Source organism: Ursus americanus, chromosome 1, assembly GCF_024610735.1.
Source record: "Ursus americanus isolate L20-20 chromosome 1, mUrsAme1.1.p, whole genome shotgun sequence".
Classification (NCBI taxonomy): domain Eukaryota; kingdom Metazoa; phylum Chordata; class Mammalia; order Carnivora; family Ursidae; genus Ursus; species Ursus americanus.
Genome location: NC_142127.1, coordinates 47,822,086 through 47,839,806, shown reverse-complemented (window position 1 = coordinate 47,839,806; position 17,721 = coordinate 47,822,086). Strand labels below are relative to the sequence as shown.

Genomic DNA, 17,721 nt, shown 5'->3' with positions numbered 1-17,721 from the left:
GGACCCTGCGATCATGACCTGAGCCGAAGGCAGACACTTAACCAACTAAGCCACCCAGACATCCCTATATGCAACATTTAGCTTACATTTTTATTGTGGAGAAAGATACCCTGGGGATGGGAATGTTTTTCTTCTTTCTGTGTTCTAATTTCTTCTACAACCAACATGATATAAATTGTTTTCATTTAAAAAATCAGAAAAATCCCCACATAGCTAATTGGTTGAATGAACTAGAATATATTCACACACTATTATGCAGCTGCAAAAACAAATGAAAAGGATCTCTATGAACTGATATGGAGTGATTTCCAGGATATACTGCTAAGTGAAAAGAGGAAAAAAATTGTATATAGTATATGCTATCTATCATGTAAAAAAGAAAGGAAAATAAGAAAATATATACGTATCTGTGCTTATTTTTATAAAAAGAAATTCAGGAAGGGGTGCCTGTGTGGCTCAGTCGGTTAAGCATCTGCCTTCAGCTCAGGTTATGATCTCCAGGTCCTGGGATCCAGCGCTGCATTGGGCTCCCTGCTCAGTGGGGAGTCTGCTTCTCTCTTCCCACCTCCCCGCCGCCCCAACTCGTTCTCTCTCTCAAATAAATAAATAAATAATTCTTTAAAAAAATACAGGAAGATAAATCAGAATCTAATGAGGTTGGTTACTAAAATGGATGGGTGGGAACAGGATGAAAAAATGGGGAATGGCAATAGGGTGAAGAGTTACGTGGGAGTGATACTTTCAGAGGCATTCTTTTTTAATCACGTTTTATAAACAAACAAATATAAAACAAAAAAAGCAAAAAACAAATCAAAACAAGGTGAGAGAACAAAATATAATCCTAAACAAATGAACCTAACACATTGTGAGTCACAAAACCACGCAAAATTCACACCAAAATGTACTAATCCTAATCACTTTTAAAGTTAAACTACATACCCTCAATCTAAAACCAAAAATAACCATAAATAAACAGTAACTCTAGTTAGATTACTTTTCACAGTAGTATAGAACGGTGATTTTTTATTCTAGGATTCAGCAATGGGTAGAAACTTTGAAGATAGTGGGAGCCAAATTTCTCACTGTTGAAGAAGGGAGTTACAAATATGGAACAGCAAAACATTGGAATAATCCATATGGTGCTTACAGATTAAGTTCCTCTGAGAGTAGGAGAGTTTAAGGCTATTGAAGAGGAGAGGAAATCTGCATCCATAGGACATGATAAAAAACATGCACTGTTGACAAAAGCCCTGGTCAAAATATTTTTGGGGGTCAGAAATGGAAAGCATTAAGAGTACTGACTTGGGGCTATAAACAAATTTTAGTGAGTACATGAATTCATAAATACAGAATCTTTGAATAATGAGGATCAATTGCATTTTACCCTTTGTAATCAAGTAATTTATAAGATACTCTGTAAATATCCTGTTTATTAAATTTACCCTCTAAAATAGACAATTCTTTCCTCAATCAATCATTACTGAGATGAATGCAAAACGGTGACTTTTCTATCATTCCTTTTACATTTATTAGCTGACATTCTACTAAGGAACAGCTTTTCCTTCTCCCTTGTTATTTATTCATTTATTATTCATACCTGTATGGGCTCCTGGATTTCTATTTTATTTGACAGTCTGATACTAACATTATTTATTTTGATGCTCAAATTGTGCTAATCTGGCCAGTGGGAACCTCACCCCTTCAGGCTGGCTCCCTGTGTCCTTTTGACAAGTCTTCATCATTTTCAAACTTCAGCAGTACAGTTCAATTTCCTTTCAACAATTTTGCTCTCTTCAACAATTCATTGTTCTCCTTTCTTCAAAAATTTTCCCCTTTATGCATCCCTTTATTAGTGATCAATGAGAAATGACACACCAAAAAAGGGATATTTTAAATGATCACGGCATAGATACTTACATGAAGAACTGTGAACCATTTGTATCCTTCCCTCTGTTGGCCATAGACAAGAGAAATTCTTTGTTGTGTTTAACAGCAAAACTCTCATCTATAGGAAAGCAAAGTTTTCAGTTATATTACAGGTATAACCTCCAAAAAAATTTCATTTTCACTCTTCATCTCTTTTGTTCATATGTGCTCTTTAGCACCAGACAAAATTTAGATAAAAGTCAGGTTTAAAGAAGAGAAAATCAATTAACCAACTCCCTCTCCCATGTTTTTAGATTAAAATATTTTTAATTTTCAATCCCTTGCTATAAATCCAAATACTATTATCAACCCACTTTCTTTCCATTTGCATTTGTCTATTATATTTTTGTGGAAAAAAACAACACAACTTTGATTATTCAAGCAAAAAATAAAATGTTCCTTAAAAAGCAAGAGAAAGAAACCAGATAGGATTCTTTTACATTTCATCTGTTTCATTTCTGAGCACAAAAAAGGCACATATACCATTTTAATACAGAGAGGCACTCATTAACTTAATCTCTGCCACAGCATCATTCATTGTAGAGTACATTGCCTTCCAATCTTGGATTATAATAGGAGAACAAGTGGAATGTGAAATAAAATTTTACTTAATCCCTAATGTGAAAGACGGGAAATATGAAATCATTTCCACATTCACATTTAGTCTTTCAAATGATCCTGACATCAACAAAAAATTCCAAAGAGAAAACTTAAAGTTGAGAAATACATTATTGCTAAAGTTTAATATATAAAAGAGATTTTTTTTAAAGTGCACAGAAAAATGGACCCACTAAACATGTGGATATTGTTACTATGAAATACTACTAAATCTCTTTTAATAAAAATTAAGATTAAGCTATAGAAGTTGCCATTCCAGCACTATAATTCTAAGAGTTCATTATAGATCATTGAAACCCTTCAAATAACATGATGTATTAATGTCCCTAAACACACAAAAAAATCCTACCTCTATAAAAAAATCTATCACATAAAATTTTTCACAAGAAAAATTAACTTTCAGATTCCCTGAATGTAGCTAGATATTCGTATACTGTTTAATAATCTTACTGATTCAATAGAGAAAAAATAAAATAGAGAAAACATTAAAAATACAATTTAAATGTAAAAAAATTAAATGTAAACATTGAAACATTAAAGGTAAACAGCTTTACCTTCAAAAAATCCTCCATAAATAGATTCCCCTCCTCGTCCATTTCCTAAGAATGAAAAACACAAGACTCTTGAACTCTCAAGACAATTATCTCCTCGAAGGTACCCCCTAAACAAAATACTTCTTACAAAGTAGATGCTCAAATACTTCTAATCAAAACTACTCAAAGGTTCACAGCATATCATAAAAGATACTAATTTAAACTCAAATTCAAATAACTTTCTTTCCCCTTGAATACAGTAGCAAAAATGTGACAAAGACTATTAAGATATGAGGGAAAAAAGAACATTCAGATTCTAACGATTATGTAGACCTCTGAACAAAAATTAGATTTTTTTTCAAAGCCTCTTTAAAAATACAGTTTGTTTTTACAATTTAAAAGTATAGGTAAAAACTAGGGGCGCCAGGGTGGCTCAGTCGGTTAAGCATCTGCCTTAGGCTCAGGTCATGATCCCAGGGTCCAGGGATCCAGTCCCGCATTTGCCTCCTTGCTCAGTGGGAAGTCTGCATCTCCCTCTGCCTGCCGCTCCCCCTGCTTGTGCTCTCTCTCTGACAAATAAATAAAAATCTTTTAAAAAATAAAAAATAAAAGTATAGGTAAAAACTATATTGTAGTTAAGGATTACTAGTTCTGACAAGACCAAACACACATACTGATAGGTTACTAAGAGATGAATAGTATTTTTTTCCAGAAGCAAATTTCTGAAATTACTTAATGCATCAAAAGTAAAATTATTTATGTGCTTCCTTCTTTTTGTCTATTTGAGTATTTCTAGAGACTTGTCTAACTTAAAGATCTATGATACTTAACAAAGCTTACATGATTTTCAATGTCTTACCTTCACTGAAGTCACCACCTTGAACCATAAAATCTTTGACAACTCTGTGAAAAAGACAACTCTTATAATGTAATGGCTTCTGAGTTGATTTCCCTGTACCCTTTTCACCTACGGAGAAGAAAAATTAGTAGGCCATTTAGTAGAAAGGAAATCAAGGAAGCAGTTTTAAAGCAAAATTAATGATGAAAACTTTTTCCTGTAAAATACACGTCTTTTAAACTATGTAATGTCTTTAAAGTATAAAATTTTCACTCCCCTCTGGAATTTTTTAAAAAATTCATTTAAAAACCATCCAAGTTTTTCTGGAGAGTGTAGAAATTTGGAAATCAATCTCGGATAAAAGCCCATTGCAAGTAGTATTTCTAAAAATTACTTTCACAGGATGCCTGGGTGGCTCAGTCGGTTAAGCATCCAACTCTTGGTTGGCTCAGGTCGTGATCTCAGGGTCATGGGACTGACCCCTGTTGGGCTCTGCTGCTTAAGATTCTCTCTCTCGCCCCACCCTCCGCCCCGGCTCACGCTCTAAATAAATAAATATTACTTTCACATCTTGGTCAATGGTACATAATCTGTATGAAGAAAATTAAAATATGTTAAATAAAAAAATTAAAACCATAGTCAAAGGGGACTACTATTAGGCCAACTAAATATCAACAAACCTGTACAAAGACAACGAAAGTTCTCGCATGTTTTGGGGCATACATCAGAAAATAATTCAAAGACAACTCTTCCAGCTGAAAAAGAAGGAAGCTCATTTACCCTTTACTAATTTAAAACATTAAATATGCATTTATAAATGTTACATGGGAACATTAATTTTCTTACCAGGTTGATTATTAATGGCAATGTCAAAAAAACATCGAGGGCGCTGAACCTTTATTCCCATGGCTCCAATACTTCAATCTATGAATACAATACAGTTTCAGGCAAACAGACCAGAACAGCAAAAATTTCTTACAAATTTCTAGGGGAAAAAATCCTGGAACACAAACTAGAAATGTAGTTTGAACTTATTTTGATATTTACTTCCATGACATAAATAACATGGATTTTTTTTTTTTAGAGATTAGATTGCATTTTGTGAAAGAGAAAAGACATAAAAGAAAAACCTTAGCCATAATATAATAAAAATTCTACTTTAACCACTGAATATAGATTGCCACCCAAACAGAAAATTGTATTAAGTGTGTGTGATTAGAGAACTCAAGCAGATTACCTTTAAACAGAGAAAAATCAAGGGCAGACTAATCCAATCCTTTCGCTCCTTGAAAACAAAAAGGAGAGTTTTGATTAAAATGCTTATAAAAAGAAAAGCATTAAAATTCCTAAAAAATACCAAAAATAAACCATCAAGGAAGAAAGTGGCATATTTTAATAATAATAATAGATGGCAGCTTTCCATTCCAAGTAAAATCATTACATATGAGGCTATTTTCTGATCATGCACAAGAAAGAGCCTTTACTAATATGCTAGTGTAGACACAAAAAATACCAACAGGTGAGATACTCAGTATAAACACTTTTATGTTCATAGCAGATAGCTATTATTTAACATTGTTTTGCTAAGGCATTTACTTGAAGGACTTAAGACATTTCGATCATGATATGGTGGGAAATGACAGGGTAAGGTGAAAAGCAAAAGTAAGTACTTAGTTTAAATAGCATCCAAAATTATGGACTATAAAAAGTTTCATCTGCTCAGAATAGAGACTGAAATGTACATGCTTTTCTGAAAATTATCATATCTAAGTTGGTAGCTCTGTAAGCAGTGTGATATTTTAGGTCTAGTGAAGTTGTGAAAAATCTATATTCTCCATCCTAAACGGATTCCTCTCTTTACCAATTTTTAGAGGTTTCTGTAGATTCACTGTAGATTGTAAGAAATAATATGATAGTATGTACTTTACCCAGTTTCCTCCAATGGTAACATTTTAGAAAACGGTTATATAATAGCACAACTGTAGTATAAAAACCAGAACAATGTTGATACAATCCTTTATCTCACATTTCCCGGTTTTACTGGCACTCACCTGCATGCTTGTGTATTTATTAGTTCTACACAATTTCATCACACATGTAAGTTTATATATTACCATCCTTATCAATTTTACACTACCCACAAACTACAAATCAGGACACTCAATTTTGCCCAAATCGCCAGCAATTTGAAAAATGCAGGTATGTACTCATTCATTTAATGTTGATTATGTGAATTAGGGATTAAATGACATAAAAGATATATTGCATTCAAATTCAGCCCAAGTGTTGGTATATTCACTTTTGGCACTGCGTGAGAAAAGGGGGAAAAATACCATTTTCTCATGACTTCTCCGTTTTTGATTTCTAATAGATATGATGGATACTAGAATTTGTTTCACAGAAAACATAAGCAAAAAAGCTAAACTTTCAATCCTCCACTAGCCTAGACTTCTGAAAACAAAAAAACTTAGCAATTTTAGTATCTTGCCAAGTTTGCCGCATTGTTTTTACTTGTATAGAATCTCAATTCCTGCACACTTGAAATTGAGACTATGTTGAATCTGTAAATCTGAGGAAGCTTTCTTAAAACTATTGTACCTTATTATCCTTTATCTTTTTTTAAAGATTTTATTTATTTATTTGACAGAGATAGAGACAGCCAGCGAGAGAGGGAACACAAGCAGGGGGAGTGGGAGAGGAAGAAGCAGGCTCATAGCGGAAGAGCCTGATGTGGGATTCGATCCCATAACGCCAGGATCATGCCCTGAGCCGAAGGCAGATGCTTAACCACTGTGCCACCCAGGCGCCCCTATCCTTTATCTTTTAAATAATTTTTGTAGGCCTTCTTAAATTCTTCACTCTTGGGGGTAGAGGAAGAAAAGAGAAAGTTTAACGATTCATTTTCCCCTGAAAAAAAACTATATAGGTACTTATTTAACCACAATACCCCAGGTGGAGATTTCTATTCTTACATGAGTACTATACTATACTACTCTTAAAATGAGTAGTATAGTATAGATAATACTGTCCCAAACATACCAGATTGTTTGTTATTACAGTTTATTTCCTACATACAGTACTGTGTTCTTGAAAACAAACTCCCAATTTGAAAACCAGGCATATGTTGGGTGCCTGGGTGGCTCAGTCAGTTAAGCATCTGCCTTTGGCTCAGGTCATGATCCCTAGGGTCCTGGGCTTCTGCTCAGCGGGGAGTCTGCTTCTCCCTCTACACCACCCCCACCTTGATATCTCTCAAATAAATAAATAAAATCTTAAAACAAAACCAGGCATAATTTATGATTGGTCAGAAAAATCTCTAATTACCCACAACCTTTTAGACACAATCTTTGATAACTGTCTGAGTTTCTCAATTCTAGGGCACAATGTAAAAAGCCTATAGCTCTGGTACTTTGAAATTGCAATGAATACCACTACAAATTCATGGAGTTATGAGCACAAGTGGGAGCTACCAGGATAGTGTTTTGTTTTGTTTCGTTTTTTAAATCTGAGAGCTGCTTACCTGGGTGAATTCACTTGGGGAAAACTGGGCTACACTTAGATTTTATGTAGGTTTCGGTACACTCTACTGTACTTCAATAAAAAGTTTACTTTACTAAAAATAATAAATCTGAAACAAAACTTTACTTCTCTACCCCCACTTCTCTCAAAACTTAGTAAATATTATCACTGTCCAAATTTGTCAAGGCTGAAAACTTGGATTCATCTTTGGTAGCATTCTCCTTCATAGCCATTATCCAAACCATTAATAAGTCAGTTTGGCACTGACTTAATTCTAGCTTAAAAAAAGTTCTCACCATCTTTACCATTATTATCATTTCTTATCTGGAATACTGCAATAGCTTCCTAATTGGTTTCTCTACTTTTACTTAGTCCTCTATTATCTATTCTCCATAGAATAACCTGAGTGGAGTGACCCTTTACAAGTACAATTTACCACTTCATTCCTCTGCCTAATATTTTCTAACGTATATCACATTTAATCAGAATGTCTTTCCACGGATTTTAAGAACCTAAACCAGCGCTGTCCAACAGAAATATGAGCCATATTTATAGTTTTTAAATTTTTAGTAGCCACATTTAAAAAAAAAGAAACAGGTTAATTTAAGTAATATATTTTATTCAACTCAGTATGTCCAAAATATTACTTCAACAAATAATCAACATAAAAATGTGATAATGAGATATTTCCCATTCTTTTTTGGGTACTAAGTCTTAGAAATCCAGTGTTTATCAACTCAAAATAGCCATATTTCAAGTGCTCAACAATAACTACATGTGGCTCACAGCTACCGTACTGGATAGCACAGCTTTAAATATTTTAGCCCCTACTGACCTCTACAACTTCATCTAACATTCTTCTCAAATTTGCTTTAGACACACATGTTCCAGCTGTTCTTCAAGCATTCCAGGCCGCCTGGGTGGCTCAGTTGGTTAAGCATTTGCCTTCGGCTCAGGTCATGATCCCAGGGTCCTGTCAAGCCCCACGTCCGGCTCCCAGTTCAGTGGGGAGCCTGCTTCTCCCTCTCCCTCTGTCCCTCCTCCCTGCTTGTGCTCTCTCTCTGTCCAATAAATAAATAAAATCTTAAAAACAAAAACCAAACATCCCAAAACCTAGCCCTTCATCAGGTCTTCCACATTGTTGTCTCCTTCGTGTGGGATGCTCTTACCCCAGATCTTCACTTGGTTCGTTCCCTCACTTAATTTAAGTCACTGCTGAAGTATCCTCTCCACAAAGAAACCATCCCTGACCAGTTACATTCAAAGGAGCAGCCCCTGTCCTCCAAAACTTTATATCCCCTTACCTGCTTTATTTTTCTTCCCTGCACTTATTGATAATTTATTATAAATTCGAGTTTTTGTATCTATTCTTCTTATTGAATATAAGCTCCATGATGTGATAAACCTTTCCAGTTTTGCTCCCCTCTTAATTCCTAGTGCCTCAAACAGTGCTTGGCTATGGTAAGAAACTGGTATTTGATAAATACATGAATACACACAAAAGGGTAGGCATGTGTGAGAACACAGTTTTGTAACACTGTAACAACAACAAAAAGGAAACATCCAAAATATCCCACAATGAGAGAACAGCTGAATAAATTCTGGTATATACATGCTATTTAATATTATATACCAGTTTAAAAAGTCTACATAACTCTATCCAAAAGCCTATTACTTAGTTGAAAAGAAAAAAAAAAGCAATTTGCACCTAAGTATTGTGTTTACACTCTAAAATCATACTCTACTTCTACAAAGAGTTACATAGCAAAACTGACAGCACTCAGCAGAGGCACTTGGGAGTAGGGATAGCAGTCAGTTGGAGTCTTTAGCTTTAAATATAAGGTTTGAATTTTTGCACTGAGAAAATATTCATGCATTAGTTTCCCAATTTAAAACTAATAAAATTTAAAGATAGATCTGTATATTGAAATAAAATAGTAGGAAATACATGACAATACTCAGAGCCTATCTCTAAATCAAAGGGTCATAAGCGATTTTTTTTTAGTTTCTCATTTCCCAAGTTTTCTACAGACCTGTAAAAGAAACTATTCAAAAGAGCACTCAAGTTTTCATGTATTTTTTAAGTGTCTCACTTTCATGACTATTACTGCTGTTTAAAATTTAAATCTAGAAGATCTTAGGAAGTTATTTTTCTTTTCCACAAAACTGTGTACTCCTCCCCCAATGGAAACTAGGAAAAGTACATGTGAATATTTATCCAAACTGGATATTAAATAATTTTTCAGGTTCATGAATGAATGAATGAATAAATAAATAAAGGAAATAAACACATTTGTCTTCATGAAGAAATTTATTATTCCTATTTGTCAGAAGTAAATTAGAAAGTAGAAAACAGGGGCACCTGGGTGGCTCAGTTGGTTAAGCCTCCGACTCCTGGTTTTGGTTCAGATCATGATCTCAGTGTCATGACATCAAGCCCCATGGGACTCTGTGCTCAGCAAGGAGTCTGCTTGAGATTCTCTTTCTTCCTCTCCCTCTGCCCCTCCCCCCACGCGCACTCGCACATGCACACATTTTCTCTCAAGTGAATAAATCTTAAAAAAAAAAAAAGTAAGTAAAAAATGGGAAAATATTTTCAACAAACGTGATGTGTTCATTTTTTACTGTAGAACAGTACTTAGGAATGGGGTGCCAGAAAGACTCTTCACTGACTAGGAACATCCTAACTCACTGCAGAACATTAATACCTGTGGCCCTATTTAAATATCAGCACATATGACAACCAGAAAACCTCTCAATGTCATTCTGCCCCCACCTTTGAGAACCAATACTATAGGGACTGTGCACCAAACAATTAAAAGCCACAAAATCACCCAAGGGAACATTAACAATTTATAAAAAGTGAAATTAAAAATATAAACCTTAACAGTTTTGGTAAGCAACTTGGTATTACAAACCAACAACTCTGAAAAATTCATATTCATTCTAACTTTTAACACTTTAGTAATTCAGTATCTTGGAATCTCTCTGAAGCCAATCATTTTAAGTGAAATATTCTTTGATTTTGGTTTCACAGTAATTAGAAACAACCTATATGCCCAATGTAACAATTAAGTAAATTAAGAAATATTAATATGATGATCTATTACACTGTTTATGAAAATGCAGTTTTTAAAAATATGTAAAAAATGTTAAACGAAAAACATACGGTTAGAATGATTTTAAGTATAAAAAATTTGGGGCACCTGGCTGGTTCAGTTAGAAGAGCATGTGATCTCGGAGTCATGAGTTTGAGCCCCATGCTGGATTACTAAAAACATAAACTTAAAAAAAAAACCCTCAAATCTACCCTTTACCTTAAAAAAATTCAGTCACTGAAGTGCTTTTTATAATAGTAAATAAAGAACAAACCAGTTGAGCAGTAACAGAAATTGGTTAAATAAATGATTGTCTCATGAAATGGATGATATTCATTTAGTCACTGGAAATCATATTCTTACATGTTGAAATCAGAGATAACATTTTTCACCTAACAAAAATAAATACTGACCTCATACGTTGTTGCCAACAGTAAAGGGGTAAATTGATACAATCCTTTGCCAATTTGACAACATACACTATTATAAGTGCATTAAATATCCTTTTTATTTAAAAAAAATTTATTTATTTATTTGACAGAGAGAGACACAGCCAGCAAGAGAGGGAACACAAGCAGGGGGAGTGGGAGAGAAAGCAGCAGGCTCCCAGCAGAGAAGCCCGATGTGGGGCTCAATCCCAGGACTCCGGGATCACGCCCTGGGCCGAAGGCAGATGCTTAACGACTGAGCCACCCAGGCGCCCCCCCATTAAATACCCTTTGACTCAGTAACCCACATTAGAAATTGTATACATATCCCACACATTTGCAAAATAAGGTATGTACAAGGTTATTCAAGGTACCATTGTTTCTGTGGTTAAAAGACTGTAAATATAAATGTCCATAAAGGACAGATTACATAAATCATATTACATCCACACAATGTACAAGGCTATAAAAAGGAATGAGAAAGCAGTTTATGTACTGCTTGAAGTTTAAATTTTGTTTAGTTTAAAAAAACTAAAAAGCAAGGTACAGATATGTGTATGGCATGCATTCTTTGTATATTTTTCAAAGAAGTAAAAAAAATACATATATATGTTTGCTTGTCTAATACAGAGGCAGCAGGTGGGAGAATGTGTGGCTGGGGAGGATGGGTAAGAAGGTGGGTTTTTTTTGTTTGTTTATTTTTTACTGTATAACCAACCTTCTACATCTTTTCAGTTTTATACCACATAAACATATTATTAAAAGTTACTACAAAAAATAAAATGCAAAAGAAAAATTATCAAAGACTACTCACGGATGAGATACTAAGTGAAAAAAGCTGGTAAAAATTCCCAACTTTACACATAAGAGATACATGTTAAAAAGAGGAGATGAAACCATTATGCTGAAGACTTATCTGTACCACCATGTTCAGTGCAGCATTATTTACAACAGCCAAGACATGGAGACAACCTAAGTGTCCATCAACAGATGAATGGATTAAGAAAATGTGGTATATTTACATATAGGATAGGATACTATTCGGTCATAAAAAAACAAGGAAATCTTGCAATTTGCAACAACATGGATGGACCTGGAGGGCGCTAAGCTAAGTGAAGTCAGACAGAGAAAGACAAATACTGTATCATCTCACGTATATGTAGAATCCAGGAAAAAAAGGTAAATAAAAAATACATATGTATACACACACACCCTGCCCAAACTCACAGAAAAAGAAATCAGATTTTTAGGTACCAGAGCTGGGGAGAGAAGGTAGAGGAATTGAATAAAGATGATCAAAAGATACAAACCTCCAGCTGTAAGTATGTACTGGGGATGTAATGAACAATGTGATGGCTATAGTTAACTGCTGTATGGTATATCAGAAAGCTGCTAAGAGAATAAATCCTTAAAATTTTCATCAAAAGAAAAAAACATTTTCTTCCTTGCACCTATATCAGACGATGGATGTTAACAAAACTTATTTTCGTAATCATTTTCCAAAACACGTTAAATCATATGCTGTACACTTTAAACTTATACTGTGTAATATGTCAGTTACATTTCAATGTAAGTGAAAGATAGGATTTGCACCAAAATACTGAGACTAATTATAAATTATGCAGCATTATTTACAATAGCCAAGACATGGAAGCAACCTAAGTGTCCACTGATGGATGAATGAATAAAGAAAATGTGATATGTGTGCACACTCACATAAGAATATCATTCAGCCACAAAAAGAAGGAAATCCTGCAGTGCCTGGGTGGCTCAGTCAGCTGGGTGTCTGACTTTTGGTTTCAGCTATGGTGATGGTCTCAGAGTCTTGAGATGGAGCCCCAGGTCGGGCTCCACTCTCTTGAGATTCTTTCCCTCTCCCTCTCCACCCTCCTCTCTAAAATAAAGAAATAAAATCTTAACAAAAAAAAAAAAAAAAAGGAAATCCTATCATTTATGACACGTATGGACCTTGAGGACATTATACTAAGTGAAATAAGTTAGAGAAAGACAAATACCATATGATCTTACTTGTATGTACAATCTCAAAAAAACCAAAAACTAAACAAAAAACCTAAATTCATTTTAGGTCCTGGGGATGTGATGTACAGCATGCTGACTATAGTTAATAGCACTAGACTGTATATTTGAACGTTGCTAAGAGAGAAGATCTTAAAAGCTCTCATCACAAGAAAATATTTGAAACTATGTGAGGTGATGATTAGATTTAACATGACCATTTTGCAATATTTACAAATATCAAATCATCATGTTGTACCTGAAATATAATATCAATTATATCCCCCCAAATGAATAAAAAAGAAGCCACCCCCAAAGATTTACACCAAAATATTAACACTGATTCTATTTAGGCCATGAATTTAAGGATAATTTTTATGTTTTTGTTTTCCAAATTTTCTTCAACAGATACTAAGTTTATAATCACGAATATTTTTAAAGAAACACTAAGGGATGCTTGGGTGGCTCAGTTGGTTAAGCATCTGCCTTCAGCTCACGTCATGATCCCAGGGACTAGGATCAAGTCCTCCATGGGGCTCCTTGCTCTGCGGGGAGTCTGCTTCTCCCTCTGCTTGCCACTCCCCCTGCTTGTCTGCTCTCTCTCTCTGACAAATAAATAAATAAAATCTTTAAAAAAATTTAAAAAAAAAACACTAATAAAATGAGATAATGTTTTGCTTATCAAAATAGTAAAGATCTTTTAAAAGACTAATTCCCAAAACAGTATGCAGCTCCTCTGGAAATAATACGTGAAACTCTTAATTAAGTGTTTACACCTTAAACTGGTTTTCACCTTAAACCAGTAAAATTCACATACTAGGAATCTCTTGTAAGAAACTACCCTTTTAGACAGCCTTCACGTATAAAGTTAGCTATCTTAGTGCTCTTTTTAGGAATATACAATCAGAAGCAATGTAGTCAATATTACAAAAAATGGTTAAATCATGGTCTCCAGTTGAACAAAATAGTTGTTAAAGTAATGCTATAAACATGAGTAACTTGGAAAATGCTTATAAATTGTTTAAAAAAAGATACAAAACAGTATATGCATAAGCATTATAATCAACTACTTCTAAACCTCAAATTTAAAGATTTATAAAAAGAAAAAAAAAAGAAAAGTCATTATTGTGTTGGTTGTAAGACCAAGACAGTTTTTGCCTTACTGTACTTTATTCTTTTAATAAATATAATTGGATTATAAAGAAAAAACTCATAATTAAAAATGTATATATAATCCTCTAAGATTATAACATACATGCTTATAAATGATTACATTCAGGTTATACCATATAAGGATACTTTTCATAGGAATAGATTAAAATTAGTTTTCCTGAAGTAAATAAAAAATGCCTTAAATTCAAGAAAGATGACAGCAATTATTAAAAGCACTACAGAAATCTCAAGTACGTAAATGTTCATGTTATAGCTAATGAAAAACAATGATGACAAAAAAAGATGGCTTAACACTATGTCTCTAATATTACTGAAATCAGATTTTGCCTAATCAGGAATATAGCACATAGTATTTCCTCTATAATTATGATTTCCTGGTATTACTCAATATTACCTAAAATCAAACACGAGAGAAACATCTGATCAATTTTTCACGTTTTTCAAGAAAAAGTAAACAGAAAATAATACTGAGATATACCAAAGATACAATTCAGGGAAAAATCAACTCTATGCAATTGTCAATAAAATAATACATGAGCTTCCTAATAGTATATAATGAAAGCTTGCAGAATAGTAGACTGCTTTGTTGAAAATCTGTTTAACCTAAGTGAGTTGCAGCTATTTCCATAAAATCCAGATATTAATTTTTCTTGAAAAACAAGCAAAAATAATGTGCTCCATTTCTGTACAGCAATCAACATGGTCTGCCTCCAACTACAGCCTATTAGCGGTTACTATTTACTACCTACTTGACCTCATGAACTCATTTCACCTGCCTGACTCCTTCAGAAATTTGATACTTAACCTCACCTACTTTTTTCATAATGAAAATACTTTTACATAATAAAGCTAACAGACTCACTGAAAAAGTTAGATCATATAAAAATGCCTAAAATCCTGATACTTAAGCTTTAACTTTTAAAATGTTCATGTATATTCTTTTTTCTAAGCAGAAAGAAATACAGTTGTTTTCAATGTTTACCAACACCATAGTTTTGTATGTCAATATGTAAATAATATTTTAAAACAGTAAATGCTAGGATGTGTAAACTTCTGTAACAAATATATTTCATAAAAATGTAAGAGGTAACAAATTCATATGTAAAAAGTTTAATCTTGTAGTTTCATACCTGAAATAAATTCGATATTCATCTTAAAGTAACATGAAGGATGGGAAAGGGGCAGGACAAGGACATAGGCAACTAATCACTAAAACATATGGTAAAGGAAATGGTATTTGCAATTAGGCAATAAATAATGCAGTGATTTATGACATTCAAAGATTTAGAAGTACTCAGTCTTCAAAAAGTAGACAGTAAATCTTTTAAACTATTAAGATTAGCAGGTCTTTGCCCTTTCTGATTCCCTTGGCTATTTCCTCTGTGTCCTTAAAGATTCAAATAGCCATAGTATACCCTCTGGGAACTTCACCTTAACTCTCTAAAGCTTAAATGATCCTCCTTTGTTGAATCTCATTTTCATCATCATAAACTTGTCCGTAAATTCCTCAAATTCAGAACCGCTGTATCTTCAACACCACACACAGTGCCTGGCCCAGGACTACACTATCAAATGGAAATAATACTAGTAAATCAAGGCATGAGCAGAACTAGACTCTGCCTAAACTTCAGTACCTTCCTTCTATATGTACTGCTTCTCCCATGGAATATTGCTAATTTGTATCTGTAGTCAGTAAATTCTCCCAGAGCCTACCAGTCAGTAACCATCCTCTGAGTCTATTCCATAATTGAAACAGAACCTATTCCCTAGATCTAACTAATTGAGTTGCATTTTACTAATAAAATGTTTCTTTCCTTTCTTAATAAACAGAATTCATTACAAGAGGGAGCACCTTCAGTTCAGGACTAAGAAATAAAGATGGAGGGGCACCTGGGTGGCCCAGATGGTTAAACGTCTGCCTTTGGCTCAGGTCATGATCCCAGAGTTCTGGGATCAGCCCCACATCAGCTCCCTGCTCATCAGGGAGTCTGCTTCTCCCTCTCCCTCTGCCCTTCCCCTTGCTTCTGTGCACGCTCTCTCTCACTCTCTCTCAAATAAATACAAATCTTTAAAAATAAATAAATAAATAAATAAATAAATAAATAAATAAATAAATAAATAAATAAGGAAAGCTCATCTGCTTAAGTTTAATAAAACAGGTAACAATTTTTACACAAGATTTCCACCTCTAAGTGCAAGCATATTACATTAAACTAATTAAAACCATAGATCTTGAAGATTACTTTCAAAGAAGGCAATGTGACATTCATAACAGCCTCTTCATCCTACCCCCAATATAGTTCAGAGATCAAATGAGAAATGAAAAAAGACTGTTTCAAAAACATTTTAATGCATTTATGAATATATTGCTAATTAATTAAGCACAAAAGTTAACATCCTGAGGTATCAGAAAAGGCAACTATGCTCTTCTATATGGTGCCCCCCTCGCTTAGTGTCTCTGATTGTCACAAACCACTGTCATGGTAGAAACATGAATAACAGTCTATAGGCACTTCCTAAATTCTTAAATCCTTTAGAAAACATAAAAAGAGAAAAGCTGTAATGTTGCCAAGTTAGGTGTTAACTAGGATATTACATACTTTCTAAAGATACAATATGAGAGCATAAAACTATGCTTTGTTAGTACCGAATTAAAAAAGCATATACTAACTGGGAAACCCTGCTAACACTCTTAATATCGTACCTGCAATTATTCAAGTTTTTACAACGATAAATGTACACTACTGTCTCCAGAGACATACCTACACCATACAATAGCAACATGTTAGCCAATGTAGTTGTTCCTATATAAATTACAGACTTCTGAAGTTTGGAAGAACCTTAATTTGGTCCAATCTTCTGATTTTGTAGATTTGACAAGAGGACTAAAGAACTGAAGTGACTGGAGCAAGGTCATAAGTAGAAAAAAAAAAAAACAAGAGTTTTCTGGTTAAGTACTTTAACAGCTTCACTGTAGAAAATAGCTTATTCACAAATATTCCAGATAACGGCTTATTTAATTTTACTCTCTACCTTATGACCATAACGCAATGATGTAGTTATGAATAAACCTTAAGCTAAAGATTATACATAAATAAGAGGACCTTAATATATAAAAAGGCTTCATTCACTTTAAAAAAAAAATCAATGACAAGGAATCATCATTCATGTTTTAAAAACAACCATTTTAATATTAAAAAAACTGATACCTATATTTACTGGTACAACCGCTTTCAAGAAGAGGTTGGTGATTCCTTTAAGGTACCTCTTAAAAGTGCAAAAGATTGCCTGTCTGGTACTGAAAGTACAAAGTCCCCAGTTACGGAAGTATCTCTGAGTATTTACACAATACTGCCTGTAATAAATTTCAAGATGCAAGATTTGCCCCACAGAAATAAAAATACAGAGTTCTTATAGAAACAGTATATGCATTAAACCAGGGTAAAACCACCGACTCTTAAATAAAAAAAAATAAAAGCTCGGTGCTAATATTAAAGCCAAAAAAAAAGTGAAGTAACACAATGCAGCAGAAACCTGCAACAAACTCTTCAAATCACTTGAATTCATTATTT

At 33.8% G+C, this 17,721-nt stretch overlaps 1 protein-coding gene across 4 annotated transcripts in view; it reads right to left on the bottom strand.

The window, feature by feature from the left end:
- The window catches only part of PPIG (peptidylprolyl isomerase G), a 48,333-nt gene that overhangs the window by 28,424 nt on the left and 2,188 nt on the right, over positions 1-17,721 (bottom strand). For all 4 annotated transcript variants that reach the window (XM_045780198.2, XM_045780199.2, XM_045780212.2 and 1 more), the window contains exons 2-7: positions 5,153-5,200; positions 4,762-4,839; positions 4,596-4,670; positions 3,937-4,044; positions 3,099-3,143; positions 1,918-2,005 (exon numbers count right to left, since the gene is read on the bottom strand). In XM_045780198.2, coding sequence (XP_045636154.1) covers positions 1,918-2,005; positions 3,099-3,143; positions 3,937-4,044; positions 4,596-4,670; positions 4,762-4,822 — 377 coding nt within the window. In that variant the 5' untranslated portion in view covers positions 4,823-4,839; positions 5,153-5,200. The remainder of the gene's footprint in view (positions 1-1,917; positions 2,006-3,098; positions 3,144-3,936; positions 4,045-4,595; positions 4,671-4,761; positions 4,840-5,152; positions 5,201-17,721) is intronic.